The sequence below is a fragment of the Solanum lycopersicum genome, chromosome 4 (genome assembly GCF_036512215.1).
Source record: "Solanum lycopersicum chromosome 4, SLM_r2.1".
Classification (NCBI taxonomy): domain Eukaryota; kingdom Viridiplantae; phylum Streptophyta; class Magnoliopsida; order Solanales; family Solanaceae; genus Solanum; species Solanum lycopersicum.
In genome coordinates, this window is record NC_090803.1 from 23,572,376 (window position 1) to 23,588,750 (window position 16,375).

The window sequence follows — 16,375 nt, forward strand, 5'->3', positions numbered from 1 at the left end:
AATTGTTATTTTTAGTAATGTGTTGTCAACTTGTGTTTAAATTGTTGTGTTATGTATTGTAATTTTAAATTAAAAATTTCATCATATCATTTAAATTATGTATATTCTTCATATTGAAAATTGATCATAATATCAAAATATATCACTTAACGTGAACAAAAAATTTTTTTTAAAAAAATATTATTAATTTGGCACAAAAGTAGTATATATTTTATAATATACATAAATATTATATCATATTCAAAAATAATTAAATACATGACAAATTTAATTAATGGATTTCTTTGATTAACAATATGTTAATTATAAATGTTATATAATATAAATAATAATAATATAATCAGAAAGTAAACTAGAGCGTGTGAATAGTAATTCTCTAAATTTGAAAAAATATTATTCACCTCTGATAATTGAAGACTAGAGTGTGAAATAACGAGTGGTTAGAGAGAGAATCCTTTAATTTACTCTCCAAATATAGAAAATAGAGCGTCAAATTGAAAAAGGTTGGAGATGGTCATTTTAATATGAAAAATAAACTTATAATTTTTCTATTATTAACATAATTATGAAGCTTTGATTGATAATTGTCATAATTATATTTCCATTTATGAAATTCATCCTATGATAAATTTTTATAGAAAGTATATAAATAGCAAACCATATATACTATTTCAAAACCAAATATTTTTGTGAAAGTCATAATTATATTTTCATTTATGAAATTTATCCTATGATATAACTTTTATAGAAAATATATAAATAGCAAACCACATATACTATTTAAAACAAAATATTTTTGTGAAAGATAATTAAAACAAATCACAATTTTTTTCTTGTGTTCATACTTTATAATATATCCGATTTTTCTCCTTTTTACAATTTTTAACTATTATATTTTACAATATGTATCTCACATATTAAGCCAATTTTTTCAACTATATAAACATATCATTCACTATGAATTGATAAATTCTCACACGATCTCTTCTTATCAGTCAAAAGTGTGTAGAAATCTCTCTTGTGTATATCTGCTCTCCTAGTTCTATTTTAGTATCTTCATAGATAATTTAATTCTGTAAATCATAAATCAAATAGATTAACATTGTTTTTTGTTTTGTTTTGTATTATTCAACAGAAATATAGAAAAAATAAATGACAGATTCAGAGAATGGACATGTTGGAGAATCTTCAAGGACGTGTCAGCAAAGATTAGAAAAGCGGAGACAAAATCAGAGACTCGTAGTGGAAAAAACTCAACCTGTTGAAACGTAAGTTTATTAATTTGTAAAATAAATAGAAACTGGTACATTCATATACGTTTATAGTTTTGTCTTGTTTGGTTACATAGATAATGTTATTTTTTCAGAGGGATGAGTGGTAAAATCAAAAACTATTTAGTGATATAATAATTTATTTTCTATATGTGTTTTTTTCCATTAATTTAGGTTAACTTGTTCTTCATTTCATATGTTGCGTTTTTCTTTTGTTTTTATAGCCCCGTTAATATTTAGTTAAATGTACGTACTTTTGATATACCTTTAATCAATTAATCTCTTTCTTCTTGATTATTCGTTAGTGTCTAAGCAATAAAGACGTTAGTTTCTTTAGGTTAAATGTCTTTCTCATTTTAAATAAAAAATGTAACTTCTTTCTAATGGTTGGTTCTCGATATTATTTCTAGACTCGACTAATTAAGAATCACATCAAAAAACCCGCATTAGGGTTCCACTAATCAAGATTTGATTGACAAAAATTAGTAGTTCTGTCCCATATACGCTAAATATGTGTCGAAAAGTCCAACTTTAGGGGTTGAATTATTCATAAATTCAGTAGAAAGTCTAACTTTTTTAGTAAAATGCTCCCTACCGAAGATGACAGACACAATGTAGAGGGAAAACATGATCCCTACGATTAACAATGGGATTAAGTCAAATGTTTTTGAATGAAAGGTTCTCTAGCAATGATGATTTAATTTTGAAATACAAATTTTGAGATCCTAGCTAATGACAGAGACTTATCAACCAATCATGTCTTTTATGATGCATAAAGTCCTTAATTCTTTTCTTTTTAGGTTTATTTTTTTTAAAAAAAATTGTCAATAACTATTGTTCTTTTCTTATATTCTTAAATGAAGATCCTCCAGTGCACGTTCACACCCAAATGAGAATCAACAAAATAAACTGAGTAGAGAAATAGGGCCTTATACCGAGCAGAACGTGGTTCGATTTCAAAGCAAAAGTACTCCGGTTGAGGTATTTCTTAATTAGATTGTCTTTTCTATAAATGCTCTAATTCTAATTGATGGCTTTTTATTATAATTGTTATCATCAACATTATCATTATTATTATTGTTCTTAATGTTTACATAATGATGAATCGATTTGTTTTCCATTAAAAAATTTAAAATACTTAAGAAATAAATTACTAATTGAAAGTTGGGTAGACTCCATGGTGTGGCTAGTGAATCTTTTGTATTAGGCCATAAAATGTTTCTCCAAATTTTGTTACGTTGTTCGAATGTGTGATTTAATACAACAATTACTTCCTCTTAAAAAAAATTTCGGACTCATTAACAAATAAAAAAGATCTTTGAATATTAAATGGAAGATTTGAACTAAATCCAGACTAATACAAATGGTTGAACAAGCAGATGACTAATAATTAAAAATATTTATGCCTAAAAATTTATGCCTGCTCTTTGAGAAATTGTATTCTCTTTATCAAATAGTTATATATCAAAAAGTTATCGCCAATATTGTGAGCATCTTGTAAGAGTTATACAAAAATATGATCAGGATATGCCATCCTTACAATGTCTAGTAAATCAGTATCAATTTCACGATGTACATATGCATAAACATAAAATAAGTAAAAAAAGATAAATAATTATATGTGCTAAAGATACTTGGTGATTGTGAACATTACAATAATATATTCGTTGAATTGTTTGATATAATAGTATTAAAAATATAACAAAAGAATAACACCAAAATGGTAGAAAATAGTGAACATTTTTCATACTAAATATATTTCTGTTAAATCAATTAAAAGTTAATTAAACTTTAATATAAAATTAACAACTCAAAAAGGAAAATATGTATGAAAAAGTATAACGACCTAACAAAAACAACATAAAAATTTCTACATTGACATAACTTACAAATATATTTAATAGTATAGAATATGACGTAAATTTGATTACAGAAATATGATGATGTTGATGATATATGATAAGAATGTTATATGATCACTTAGTATAGTAATAAGTGACTTAATTAAGAATTGTTATTTAGTTTTTTTTTATATTTTGCAGCACGAAAGCATATCAAATGTCATTCCAAGTGTTCCTGGAACGATGGGTTCAAATATGGCACCACCAAAATCTAATACATCTTATGAGAGTTTGTTGAGCCAAAATATTAGTGGATCTTCCACTGCATATCATCCTCCTTTTCTTCAAAGTAGTAATAATAATAATAATAACAATAATGCTAGAGCTCATTCAATAAGTGATAATATATCCTCAGTAATGTCTCCATCGCCACAAGAAAATTATGAATTTCATCATAATAATAGGGAGAAATCAATTATTTTGGGGATACTTATTGCAGCATTAAATGAAATGGCAGAACTTTTAAAATTCGATATTCCAATTTCTATTGAATCATCAATTAGTAATGAATTTTTATTTAATTGGGAGAATTATGAGGAAATATTTTCAAATCCAAATCAGCCTGGCGAATCACCGACAACTCGATTTGAATCATCAAAGGTTTATGGAGTGGTGCCAATGAATGTAATTGAGTTGATCCAAAATTTTCTTGATCCGGTAAGTGTCGTTGATACTTTCACGTTATACCTTATGACTGGTATATTATCTACTTTTGCTTAAATTGATATATATATTCTTAGAATGTGCCAATGTTGTAATGAAAGGGTTAATTACTTCATTTTATATTTTAGCTCTCCCATGTGTTGAAAAGAGAAAAATTGTAATTGCTAACAACTATTTGGATATAGTTTTTAAAAGTAACTAATGTTTTTAGAATTTGGTAAAAACTAGTCGTTTTTCATGCGAAAACACACCATACAAATTTCAAACTTGAGAGACTAGTTAAAGATTGAACATGTTTTCATGATTTTTCGAAAATCTAATTTTTTAACTTAATGATATTCTAAAGATAGCCATTCTCAATGACTTTCGAATTCTATGGTCGTTTTGATTGATTTTAAATTTATGTCTTTTAAATAAACTATTTTAATTTGATTTTATCTCACAAAATACTGATTATCATAAGTTGAAATAGAGTTAAAACTATTTACAATAAGTAGTTTTCATAGCGATTTTAGGATTAACTAAAAGAAAATTAAGTTAATTACACGAGTTTCAAGCTGCAATTTAGATGAATTCTTTGTTTACTTAGCTATATATGATCCTAGTTAGTTAAATTGCTTTTGAAGTATTATTGTCTTTCTTTTTTGATCATAAATCATATTCTTAAAAATAATTAATTTGTTATATGCAGATCAAATGGATGAACATGTTTCCTACCATTGTCACCAAAGCTAGGACTGTTGAAGTACTTGATTCGGGAGATTTAGGAGGCTCTATGCAATTGGTAAATTTATATTACATCATTTTTTATTTGTTTCAATTAAATTAAAAAATATATTCAAAAATCTTCCTTTAATATGAACATTTTTCTTGGTTCTTGAAAACAGATGTATGAAAAGTTACATATTCTATCTCCTCTAGTTGAAGCTAGAAATTATTACTTTATACGTTATTTTAGAAAACTTGATGAAAAAACATGGATTATGGTGGATGTTTCATATGATCTAATCAAAGAGATCCAAAGTGGTGAAACTTCTCATGCTTGGAAATTTCCTTCTGGTTGTGCAATCCAAGATTTGGAACATGGAGAAAGTAGGGTAAGTAATTTTCCTATCTATATATGTATCAATATCAAAAAGTTCTATTGTACGCAATTCTACACACAAATTTTTGGGAGAGATTGTTTTACAATTCAAATTAATGATATATATGTGTGTGTGTGTAACTTATTTTTGAGCATATCATCTAGGAAAAAATTAACATGTACCGATACTTATCTCATAATGTTTATTTTTATTAATATAATATAAGAACCAAATCCGTATTTGTTCTTGATTTATCCAATTTTGGATCATCATGTTATGTTGATAACACTCCAAATAATGTCGATAACGCTCCAAATATTGGAATGTACGTTCGGGGCTATTTAAAGTGTCCCCATTATTCATTTAGAAATGTTTTTTTTTACTTTATGTATACGCTTGTAGAATCCCACCAACAGGCTTATATGTTATAATTTGAAATTATGTTAGATTGAATAACGATTTTTAAAAATATATGTTAATAGAGTCATTAGACCTATAAGTATTACTCTTAATTTACCGATGTTAGAACATTGATCCACATTATGTTCGATATTGAACATTGACCCATATTATGTTGTTCATGTCAAGATGTTCAAATTTAAAAAAATGGATGAATAACTTTCACTATGTGTTGTTTTAAAAAAATCTTCACCTTATATCTCATTTCTGAAAAATTATTATTTCCAACATACTTTCATGTCGTTAATATTACTAATGATCTAGCTAAATATTTATTTGATTTCTTGAATAATTTTTTCTTATGTAGGTTACTTGGATTGAACATGTTCAAGTAGATGAAAAAATTCCAGTCCATAATATGTTTTTGCCTTTATTGATTGACCGTCAAACATATGGAGCTAAAAGATGGATTGTTACACTTCAAAGAATGTGCGAAAGATATAGTGTTGAAGTGGGTGCAACAAGTCTTTCTAGGCATGATCCAAAACAAGGTTCTATTTTATGTACCTTCTTTATATGTTTACGGCTTTATATTTTTTAATTTATATTACAACGTAAGGATTTTGTAAAATAAATTAATGACTTCAAGGCCAATTTGATAAAGAAAAAAATGTGGGTATACAACTATTAGAAAATTGGGAAAAAATCTAGATAAACACAAAAGAGGTGGGGAGGTAGAAAAAATCCTCTAACAAAAAACAATGACCAGCCTTGGCAATGCACATTCTTCATTATCTCAAGCCATCAAGTAAATTAACTTTAACATGCTAAGTCACATGTTTCACGTAACATAGAAATAGTAAAAGTACCCTTAAAACTAGGAAATAAGAAACTAATCTATTTGATTAAAAGATTCAACAATAAATTAATCTCCTTTTCTTTGCCTAAATGTACATGACATTACTTCTGAATTTCTCTTTTATATTTTAATGTGTGTTTTTTCTCACAAGTTTATTTTATTTTTCTTAAAATATAAGTAATTTATCGATTTGATTAAAGAAAATGATATTTCTTTAAAGTGGCTAAAATATGATTACTTTTTTTGTAATTTGGGGGAAGTCATTTTTCTCTTCACAATCATATAAACTTTAGCATTATATCAACACTTTAATGACAATTATACATTATTACCACCATTAAAATTTGATGATTTCATCAAAACACCATCAACTTTGATAAATTTATTATGAGTAAGATCAATCTGAAATAATCTTTTATAAATACTTTTTCAAGTAGTTAATTATTCTCTAAAAATGACTTTTGTGACGCCATTTACAGTCTAAAATGATAAGTTAAATATATTTTTTAATTTTGTTTTTTTTATTTGCAGTGCTCAATGATCCAGAAATCCTCGAAAATATAATGCAAATATCTCTAAGGATGGTGAAGAGGTTTTGTGAAATCCTAAGCATGACTGAAAAATTAGATTTTCCAACTTCGTCAAAATTTAAAAGTGAAGATAGAGTTTCTATAAGAAAAAATGAAGACATTACACAACAAAAAGGCTTCATTATCACTGCTGCTACTTCCCTCTGGCTTCCTCTTTCATGCCGAAATGTTTTTAATTTCCTCAAAGATAATAACTCAAGGTGTCAGGTATGTTTTATAATCTTGATAGTAGAGTGATTTGTTCAAATATTTTTTTTGATGTTCACGTTGAAATGTCGTTAGAAATATCATATAATATAACAACCTTAATATACACGTAGGTTCAAAACAAAACATAGATATTATACAGAAATGTTGTTATATAGTCGTCGTCTTATATGTAAAACATAGATATTATACAGAAATGTTGTTATATATTCGTCTTCTTCTACGTATCCTTTTATTGTACATTAAATTTTTAATACTATGCTCCAAACGTCTGTAAAATTTTTTAGAGTTATTAATCTGAGTAAAATTTGTTTTTTAACCAATCGACGAAAAACTTAGTAAACTTGCAGATCCACTATAGATTTACATATTAAACCAGCAAAAGCAACAATAAGTATGAAAATCTGAACTCATAATTTCAAATGTATAATGTGTTATTTATTAAAAATCTTCCTAACCATTAAGTCAAAGTCCTTATTTTAACTATTCTACTTATTTTTGCGCTCTCATGTTGTTTTCTACGTGTTTATCTCTTGACATTAATTTTACATAACTTTTTTTATTTTTATTTTTACTATGTGATCTTACAATGCTCATCTCATATGCTAATATTTTTACTATAAAATTATTGTTTCGTTTATTATTGAATTTATATTTGACTTTTTTTTATTATCAGTGGGATGTTTTGGCTGGTGAAAATACTGTCACTGAATTAGCAAGAATAGAAACAGGATGTGTTCCAGGAAACAATATTACAATCATTCAGGTATTTATCATCTTTAATTGTTTATAATTTGTTTTTATTTTCTTAATCTATAAATAAAATGGTATTTCACTATTTCTTGTTAAAAAAAAATGGATATTCATATTCCTTTGGCATGTAATAACACCACAATGTATAACTTGCAATTTTTTTTTCACTATACTATTTGATCTTTGAATATTACATGAAATGCAATTCCTAGATTAATTATTCCACTTTCTTTTCTTTCAATATTTTTATCAAACTAATTATTATTAGTATATTCCAGTATATAAAAGGATAAGAATTAACTATAAATTTTGTTATTCATTGGTTTCCAAAAGGATGTAGAAAATAACATTTCATTATAATACAATGTTAGATGAGATTAATGAAAGAAAAGTTTGTTGTAAAGGGAAAAAATATACATATGTAATTTTTTACTGCTTACAGTATTTTTTTTAATGATAATTGTAATGTAAATGCAGCCTTATGTTCCAGAAGAGAAAAACATGTTGATTCTTCAAGAGTCCGCCATTGATGAATTGGGAGCATTTTTAATCTACGCACCCATTGATTTGTCAACAGTCAATTCAATTTTTAATGGAGGTGATGTCAACAAAGTTTCCATTTTGCCTTCAGGATTCATCATATGTCCCGATGGTCGCCACAATTTGGACACATACATTACTAAAAATGCACAAAATGGTTCAATTTTGACAATGGCTTTTCAAATATTGATTTGTCATGCCGACAACGCTTCAATCTCCTTGAAGCAACAAAAGAGTGCAGTGACTTCTGTTCATAACCTTTTGAGCTCTACAGTTTTAAAAATTAAAGCAACATTAGGTTGCTCTGACTAAAAATTATAATGTTTTAGTTCCTTCATATCTTTTTTGGGTATCTGAAATCTTAGATAAATTAAAATGTTTAAAGAATGACATGTTCTTTTTTTAGTGACAATTGTAATATTCTCAAGACGATGAGATATGTTAGTGTTGTTGTCTCATATATTGATAGAATAAATTTGACAGTCTCATTATTTGATTATTTAAATTTTAGTTTATTTGAAAAAAAAATCAAAATCTTCTTTCATAAAAATATATTATTTTTAAGCAAACAATCTATCGAAAAGGTAGAAACTTTTATTTGGCTACTAAATTTGAAAATTACTTTTTCTACTCTTTCTATTTGTTATTTGGCATGCAAAACTTTCATCCCAAATTTCTCTAGTCAATTTTAGTGGACTAGTGTATGTAGTATTCATGCGTTGATGAAATTATTCATACAAATTTGATAACCTAATCTATTTGAATCATGATTTGGATGATATATTTTGTGTTTTTTTTAAATATTTAACTTGTAGCTTGTATTGACATACTTCAACCTCCTCTTTCTCCTCCCTTCCTCTTTTACCAATTTATTGTGTTTCTCTAAAATTTGTAAGATGTCCTTTTTCATTGTTTTGTTTCATTAAAACACTAGTCTTTTCTTTTCGGAACATTAATATCTATCAGTGTCATTAGAATTAAAAAGACAATAATTGTGTATGTTTTAAAATTTATTACCCTAAGAGGGGATTAATACAACATAAATTACGAATTAATTAGTTATACTGCACCGAAGATAAGAAAGGCCTAATGAATATGAGGGAGTGGAGTGTCACGTATCGACACAAAAGGATTAATGAATATGAGGGAGCGGAGTGTCACGTATCGACACAAGAGAAATAAAGATAATGAATCTTAAAAGATGTTAATATACTCAATCTAATGAACATAATTCCCAAATGAGTATGGTATTGAGGCTTGAGTCCTCATGTGTGAACTTGACGGTAATTGTTAATGATATAGTACTTGCTGTTGCTACATGTTGAGTATCATAGTTGATTTTATGATATTACTTGGTATATATTGATTTCTATTTTGAGTTGGCCGATGATATCTACTTAGTATCCGTGTTTTGTACTGACCCCAACTTTTATGTTTTTCTTCTTGTTTATTTGTGGAGTGCAGCAAACGTGCCGTCATCTTCGACTCAACAGTAACTCTAGCCAGTCTTCATTACTCCGGATATTAGGTTGAGCCAGGGTTATGAAAGGCGCTCGCCTCGTCGCCAAAGGCGAGAGGCGAGGCGAGGCGAGGGTGTCTCGCCATTCACTGCCGAGGCGAGGCGAGGTGAAAAAGGCGAGATAAAGGCACTGAAATGGCGATAATGGCGAGATAAAGGCGCCACCTTTTTGATTAAAAATTTTTTGACTTAATAGTTTTAGTCAAAATTAGGGTTTTTGTTTTTACTTTCGAAAACCTCTGAAACTCGCGACTCTCTCTCTTTCTCTCGATCGATCGACTCCTCTTCTCCCTCGCCGGCCCTCGCTGCTCCCTCGCTGTCCCTCGCTGGCCCTCGCTGCTCCCTCGCTGCTCCCTCGCTGTCGCGACTCGCGTCTCTGCTTCCTCGCTCTCCCTCGCTGTCGCGTGTCTTCTCCGTCGCCGGCGACCTCGCGACTCTCTGTTTTCAGGTAATGTCGCGTCTCTGTTCTTCTTCTTCTTCTGTTCTTCTTCTTCTGTTCTTCTTCTTCTTCTTCTTTTGTTCTTCTTCTTCGAAAATTTCTTCTTCATTTTTTTGGTAAGCTGCGTAAGCAGCAGTAAGGACTTCAGTAAGTGTTAATTTTTTTTAAGAATTCTTTTCCTAAGACCTAATTATTTATTCCAATATTCCTAAACAGCGAATTAATTGAATTTGATAATCAATGGCGGATGCTAGGAAAAAGAGGGATATTGGATAGAATTATGACACTCAAGGAGCGACGAAAGATTCGGTCACTTGTAACTTTTGTGGGAGTACTTTCAATGGTGGAATAACGCGACACAAACAACATTTAGTGGGTGGTTTCAAAAATGTTAAACAATGTGCCGCTTGTCCGTCGGAAATTAGAGAAGAAATAAGGGCTTATATGCAAAACAAAATAGCTAATAATCCCAAATTTCAAATGAGGCAACCGGAAGAATTTGTTGATATTGATGATCTTGATGAAATGGATGATTATGCGGAAATGAGGCCTCCCTCCAAAACTCAATGGATATCTTCTAGTGGAGGTTCATCCACCGCACGGAGTGTGACGAAAGGACCTTTGAACCTCTATTTTTCACAAAAATCAACACAAAAAGGAGGCTTAGAAAAAGGAGGTGGAATCGAAGAAACAAAGAAAATTCTAAGAGAGCGTGCGGTAAGTGCTTTTGCAATTTGGATGTATGATGCCGGGCTCCCTTTTAATTGCGTCAACCACAAATCGTTCGATAAATTTATTGAGGCGGTTGGACAACATGGCCCCGAAATGAAGCCTCCTACATTCCATGAAGTTAGAGTCACTCACCTTAAAAAAGAGGTGGATAAAGTAGAAAAAATTGTTGAGGAGCATAAAGTGCAATGGACAAAGTTTGGTTGTTCCATTATGATGGACAAATGGACGGCACGAAATGGCAAAATGATCATCAATATTTTGGTGAATTCTCCAATCGGTAGTGTATTTCTTGGTTTGGTTGATGCTAGCAATGAATCTACCGATTCCACCAAAATGTAAAAGTTATTTGAAAGCACTATCGAAAGAATTGGACAGGAAAAAGTGGTACAAATTGTCACCGATAATGCTAGTGAGAATGTCAAAGCGGCAAGTATGATAATGGGTGCGTATCCACACATTTATTGGACTCCATGTGCCGCTCATTGCATCAAGTTGATATTTGGTGACATATTCAAGGTTAAGCCATATGCTTCCGGTAATCAAGCTATCCTTTAACTTTATTAAGTTTCTTTATAGTCATAGTCAATACTCAATACTCAATAATTTATTAGCTACTAATTAATTTAATTTAATCTTTCTATAACAGTTTTTAAGAAGGCCATCAGAATCCATTCTTACATTAGTCAAAGGCCATTGTTGTTAAACTTGATGAGAAAATTCACCAGAGAAAGAAATTTGGTGAAACCGGCCAAGACAAGATTTGCAACGGCATTCTTAACTTTGAGAGCTATGTACATTCAAAGAAAAAACTTGAAAACTTTAGTCCTCTCAACCGAATGGAATTCAAGCAAATTTACAGAGGAAACTTCGGGGAAAGAAGTTGCCAATCTTCTTATTATCTATCCACTTTTGGAATGATGTTGTTCGGGCACTTACAGTTTGTAGCCCTTTGACAAAAGTGCTTCGTTTGGTGGATGGGGAGAAAAAACCACCAATGGGTTATATTTATGAGGCAATGGATAGAGCCAAAGAAGATATTGCACATGGTTTTCGTGGAGTTGAGAAGCATTATGAGAAAGTGTTTCAAATTATTGATGCAAGGTGGTCAGAACAACTCCATCGGCCTTTGCATGCTGCAGGCCATGTTTTGAACCCAGGATTATATTATAAAGCTGAAGAAGAGGGAACTTTATTACAGAGTTTGTGGACGGAGTATTATGCATGTGTTGAGAAGTTGGTCCGTGATACAACAATACAAGATGCAATAATCGCTAAGCTTCCTAAGTACAAAATGGCGGATGGACTATTTGGTTGTGGTCCGGCTAAAAGAGCTAGAGACACAAGGTCACCGGGTAAGTGGGTTGATTTAGATCTTACATACTTACTTATATTATTTGACTTACTTATAGTCACTAACCTTTAAATTTATTTTATTATAGTTGAATGGTGGTCACTATTTGGTAGTGAAACACCAAACTTGCAAAAGTTTGCCATGAAAGTGTTAAGCCTAACTTGTAGCTCATCTGGATGTGATCGAAATTGGAGTGTGTTTGAACACGTAAGTAAAAATTTATATCCTATTTTTCATATTATATTATTATCAATATCAACTAGTTAATATCAATAACTTATGCACAGATTCATTCCAAAAAGAGGAATAGGCTTACACTATCGCGTCTCAATGATCTAGTGTACATTAAGTACAATAGAACATTGAAACGCCGTTATGATGCTCGTGATCTTATTGATCCAATTCGCTTGGATAACATAGATGATTCCAACGAATGGTTAGTTGGATGCCCCGAAGATCAAGAAGATGAACTAGTATATGAGGATGATGATCTTACTTGGGGTAGTGTTGCTACGGCAATTGGAGCGGACGAGAGTATCTATCATCTTAGGGGACTTTCTTCAAGATCAACAGTACTTGACAAGGGCAAAGGAGTAGAAAGTACATCTTTAAGTTCTCAAGTAGGACTCGGACACTAATTGATGAAGAATACGAGGAGGAAGAAGATGAAGAGCAATATAATGATGTAGAATATTTTGATCTTCAAGAGTTGGATATTTTTGAAGAAGAATAGACTTTTAAAGTTTTGGTTTATTGTATTTTGAAATTTGAATTGTTTGGTCTTTAAAGTTTTAGACATTCTATTGGTTTTTGAATTGAATATTTGCTATTGAATATTTGCTAATATGTGTTATTGCTATTAAGACTTTGGATAAAATATGCAATTAAATATTTTTAATTTTTGGTATTAATTGGAGCCTTTATTCAAAAAGGCAAGCGCCTCGCCGCTCGCCTCACCGCGTGGCGAGGCAGGCCCTTGTCGCCTTTTGTCGCCTCTCGCCGTCCACAACACTGGGGTGAGCTAATGCTTCTAGCTTGGACTGGATCTTACTCTTCATGTCTTGATGCCTTGATGTTCCGGCATGGACTAGCTTTTACGTATTTTAGCTTCTTAGAAACTCATAGATTTAGTAATTTGGGGTAGATGTTCTTGTGATGATGACTTTCAGATTTTGGGTATAATAATAGTTATTGATTTTATTAATGAGTTTAAGTCTTCCGCATTACGTTCTGTTGATATTATATTGAAATGTTTAAGGTTTAGATCGGTTGGTTCGCTCACATAGGAGAGTAAGTGTGGGTGCCAGTCGCGGCTCGGTTTCGGGTCGTGACAAACTTGGTATTAGAGCATTAGGTTCGTTGGTCTCATCACACAAGAACGAGTCTAGTAGAGTCTTAAGGAACGGTAGGGGAACACCTTTACTTTTCATTGAGAGTCTAAGACTTTAGGAAAATTCCATTCTTTCATTCTTTCTTTCGTGCTATTACTTGGATCCAATTGGTATCTAGGTGATACAAATTGGTATCTGACCATCTTCACTCTATTTCGCAGATGGTTAGAACTAGAGCAACAACCGCGCCAACACATGCACCGGCGGGACAGGGTGCGTCTGAACCAGCCACTTGGCTGTGGCTAGAGGAAGAGTAGCGGCAAGAGGCCGTGGAAGAGGTCGTGGGAGGACGTCCTCTAGAGGAAGAGGACAAGCACGTAGCCCATCTAATGCTAGGGCGGTGACTCCTCCACCGACTGAGGAAGTAGTAAGAGAGCGTGAGGAAGGGGAGAATGAACAAGTGCAAAATGAGGAATTGCCACCCCAACCTACCCTAGAGATGATCAATCAGGTTCTCGCTTATCTTGGTGGGTTGTCTGATCAGGGTCAAGCACCTCCAGTGTTTTCTGCACCAACACCTCCGATTTCAAAGGTACAACATGCAACCACTATGGCTCCTCGTATGGATGCCTTATTGGACATAGGCACGTTTCCACGTCTGACTACTGGGCCTATAATGACAAATGATCAGCATGAACTTTTCAGTAAGTTCTTGAAATTGAAACCTCCAGTCTTCAAGGGTGCTGAATCTGAGGATGCTTACGATTTTCTGGTTGACTGTCATGAGCTACTACACAAGATGGGTATAGTAGAACGGTTTGGTGTTGAGTTCGTGAGTTATCAGTTTCAAGGGAATGCCAAAATGTGGTGGCGGTCACATGTTGAGTGTCAACCAATAGAGGCACCACCTATGACTTGGACCTCATTCTCTAGCTTGTTTATGGAGAAGTATATCCCCCGGACATTGAGGGATAGGAAAAGGGATGAGTTCTTGAGCCTAGAGCAAGGTAGGATGTCGGTCAATGCATATGAGGCTAAGTTTCGTGCACTATCCAGATATGCCACCCAACTTTGTTTCAGTCCACAAGAGTGGATTCGTCGTTTTGTGAAGGGGTTGAGGTCAGAGTTGCGGATTTCAGCCTTACAGGTAGCGGCTACGGCAAAATCCTTCCAAGAAGTGGTAAATTTCGTGGTAGAGGTGGAAGGAGTGAAGCCAGATGAATTCACCATGGCATCGACATCAAAGAGGTTTCGAAAGGGAGGTGAGTTTAATGGTTCTTACTCTAGAGGACAGGGTTCCGGAGGTTACTCAGTTCGACCTATTCAGTCTTCACTACAGAGTGTAGTTGGGGGTCCACCTCAGACCGGTCAACACTTCTCTGAGAGACCTATGCTTGACTCTAGAGAGTGTTATGGATGTGGGGAGACTGGACATATTAGGAGGAATTGTCCCAAACAGAGTTATAGACCCCCAATAGCTAGAGGTAGAGGTGGTCATGGTAGAGGCCGTTATTCTGGAGGACGTGGTGGTCGAGGTAATGGAGGTCACCAAAACGGACGGGGTGATGGGCAAACAGGAGCGCCTATATCACAACATGGTAGGGGCAACGGACAAACAAACGAAAGGGCCCATTGTTATGCTTTCCCTGGGAGATCGGAGGGGGAGACATCTGATGCTGTCATCACAGGTAATCTTCAGGTTTGTGATTACATGGCTTCTGTATTGTTTGATCCTGGATCCACATTTTCTTATATATCTTCCTCATTTGCTAATGGTCTAAATTTACATTGTGAATTACTTGATATGCCTATTCGTGTTTCTACTCCGGTGGGTAAGTCTGTGGTAGTTGAAAAGGTATATAGGTCTTGTTTGGTAAACTTTGTGGGGAGCAACACTTATGTAGATTTGGTTATCTTAGAAATGGTTGATTTTGATGTAATTCTGGGTATGACTTGGCTTTCTCCGCAATTTGTGATGTTTGATTGTAATGCTAAAACGGTGACATTAGCTAAGCCTGGGACAGATCCGTTAGTGTGGGAGGGTGACTACACTTCCAATCCGGTGCGTATCATATCCTTTCTTCGTGCTAAGAAAATGGTTAGTAAAGGGTGTTTAGCTTTCTTGGCACATCTCAAGGATGACACTACCCAAGTGCCTTCGATTGAGTCGGTTTCGGTGGTCCGTGAGTTTCTGGATGTGTTCCCTGCAGATCTTCCTGGTATGCCACCAGATAGGGATATTGACTTATGTATTGATCTTTAACCGGGTACTCGCCCCATTTCTATACCCCCTTATAGAATGGCTCCCGCGGAGTTAAGAGAGTTAAAAGCCCAACTTCAAGAGTTGTTGAGCAAAGGCTTCATTAGACCAAGTGCATCTCTTTGGGGTGCTCCGATTTTGTTTGTAAAGAAGAAGGATGGGAGTTTTCGGATGTGCATAGACTACCGGCAGTTGAACAAGGTAACCATAAAGAACAAGTATCCTCTTCCTCGCATTGATGACTTGTTCGATCAGTTACAAGGTGCTTGTGTCTTCTCTAAGATTGACTTGAGATCCGGTTATCATTAATTGAAAATACGGGCAACGGATGTGCCAAAGACTGCTTTTAGAACCAGGTATGGGCATTACGAATTTGTAGTGATGTCTTTTGGTCTTACAAATGCCCCTGTTGCGTTCATGAGTTTGATGAACGGGATTTTTAAGCCATATTTGGATCTCTTTGTGATCGTATTTA

The 16,375-nt window shown here is 32.8% G+C and overlaps 2 protein-coding genes across 2 annotated transcripts; both read left to right on the forward strand.

The window, feature by feature from the left end:
* The first annotated feature begins 1,152 nt into the window (after positions 1-1,152).
* LOC101259739 (homeobox-leucine zipper protein HDG11-like) lies at positions 1,153-8,580 on the forward strand. Its single transcript, XM_069296625.1, has 9 exons — positions 1,153-1,268; positions 2,135-2,252; positions 3,314-3,829; positions 4,527-4,619; positions 4,723-4,932; positions 5,687-5,870; positions 6,710-6,975; positions 7,652-7,741; positions 8,206-8,580. Exons 1-9 carry the CDS (start codon positions 1,153-1,155, stop codon positions 8,578-8,580), a joined length of 1,968 nt encoding a protein of 655 aa, XP_069152726.1.
* Positions 8,581-11,396: 2,816 nt separating this feature from the next.
* Positions 11,397-13,129, forward strand: LOC109119299 (uncharacterized). Its single transcript, XM_019211771.2, has 5 exons — positions 11,397-11,493; positions 11,605-11,696; positions 11,782-12,310; positions 12,398-12,516; positions 12,597-13,129. Exons 1-5 carry the CDS (start codon positions 11,397-11,399, stop codon positions 12,945-12,947), a joined length of 1,188 nt encoding a protein of 395 aa, XP_019067316.2. The 3' UTR covers positions 12,948-13,129.
* The last annotated feature ends 3,246 nt before the right edge of the window (positions 13,130-16,375 follow it).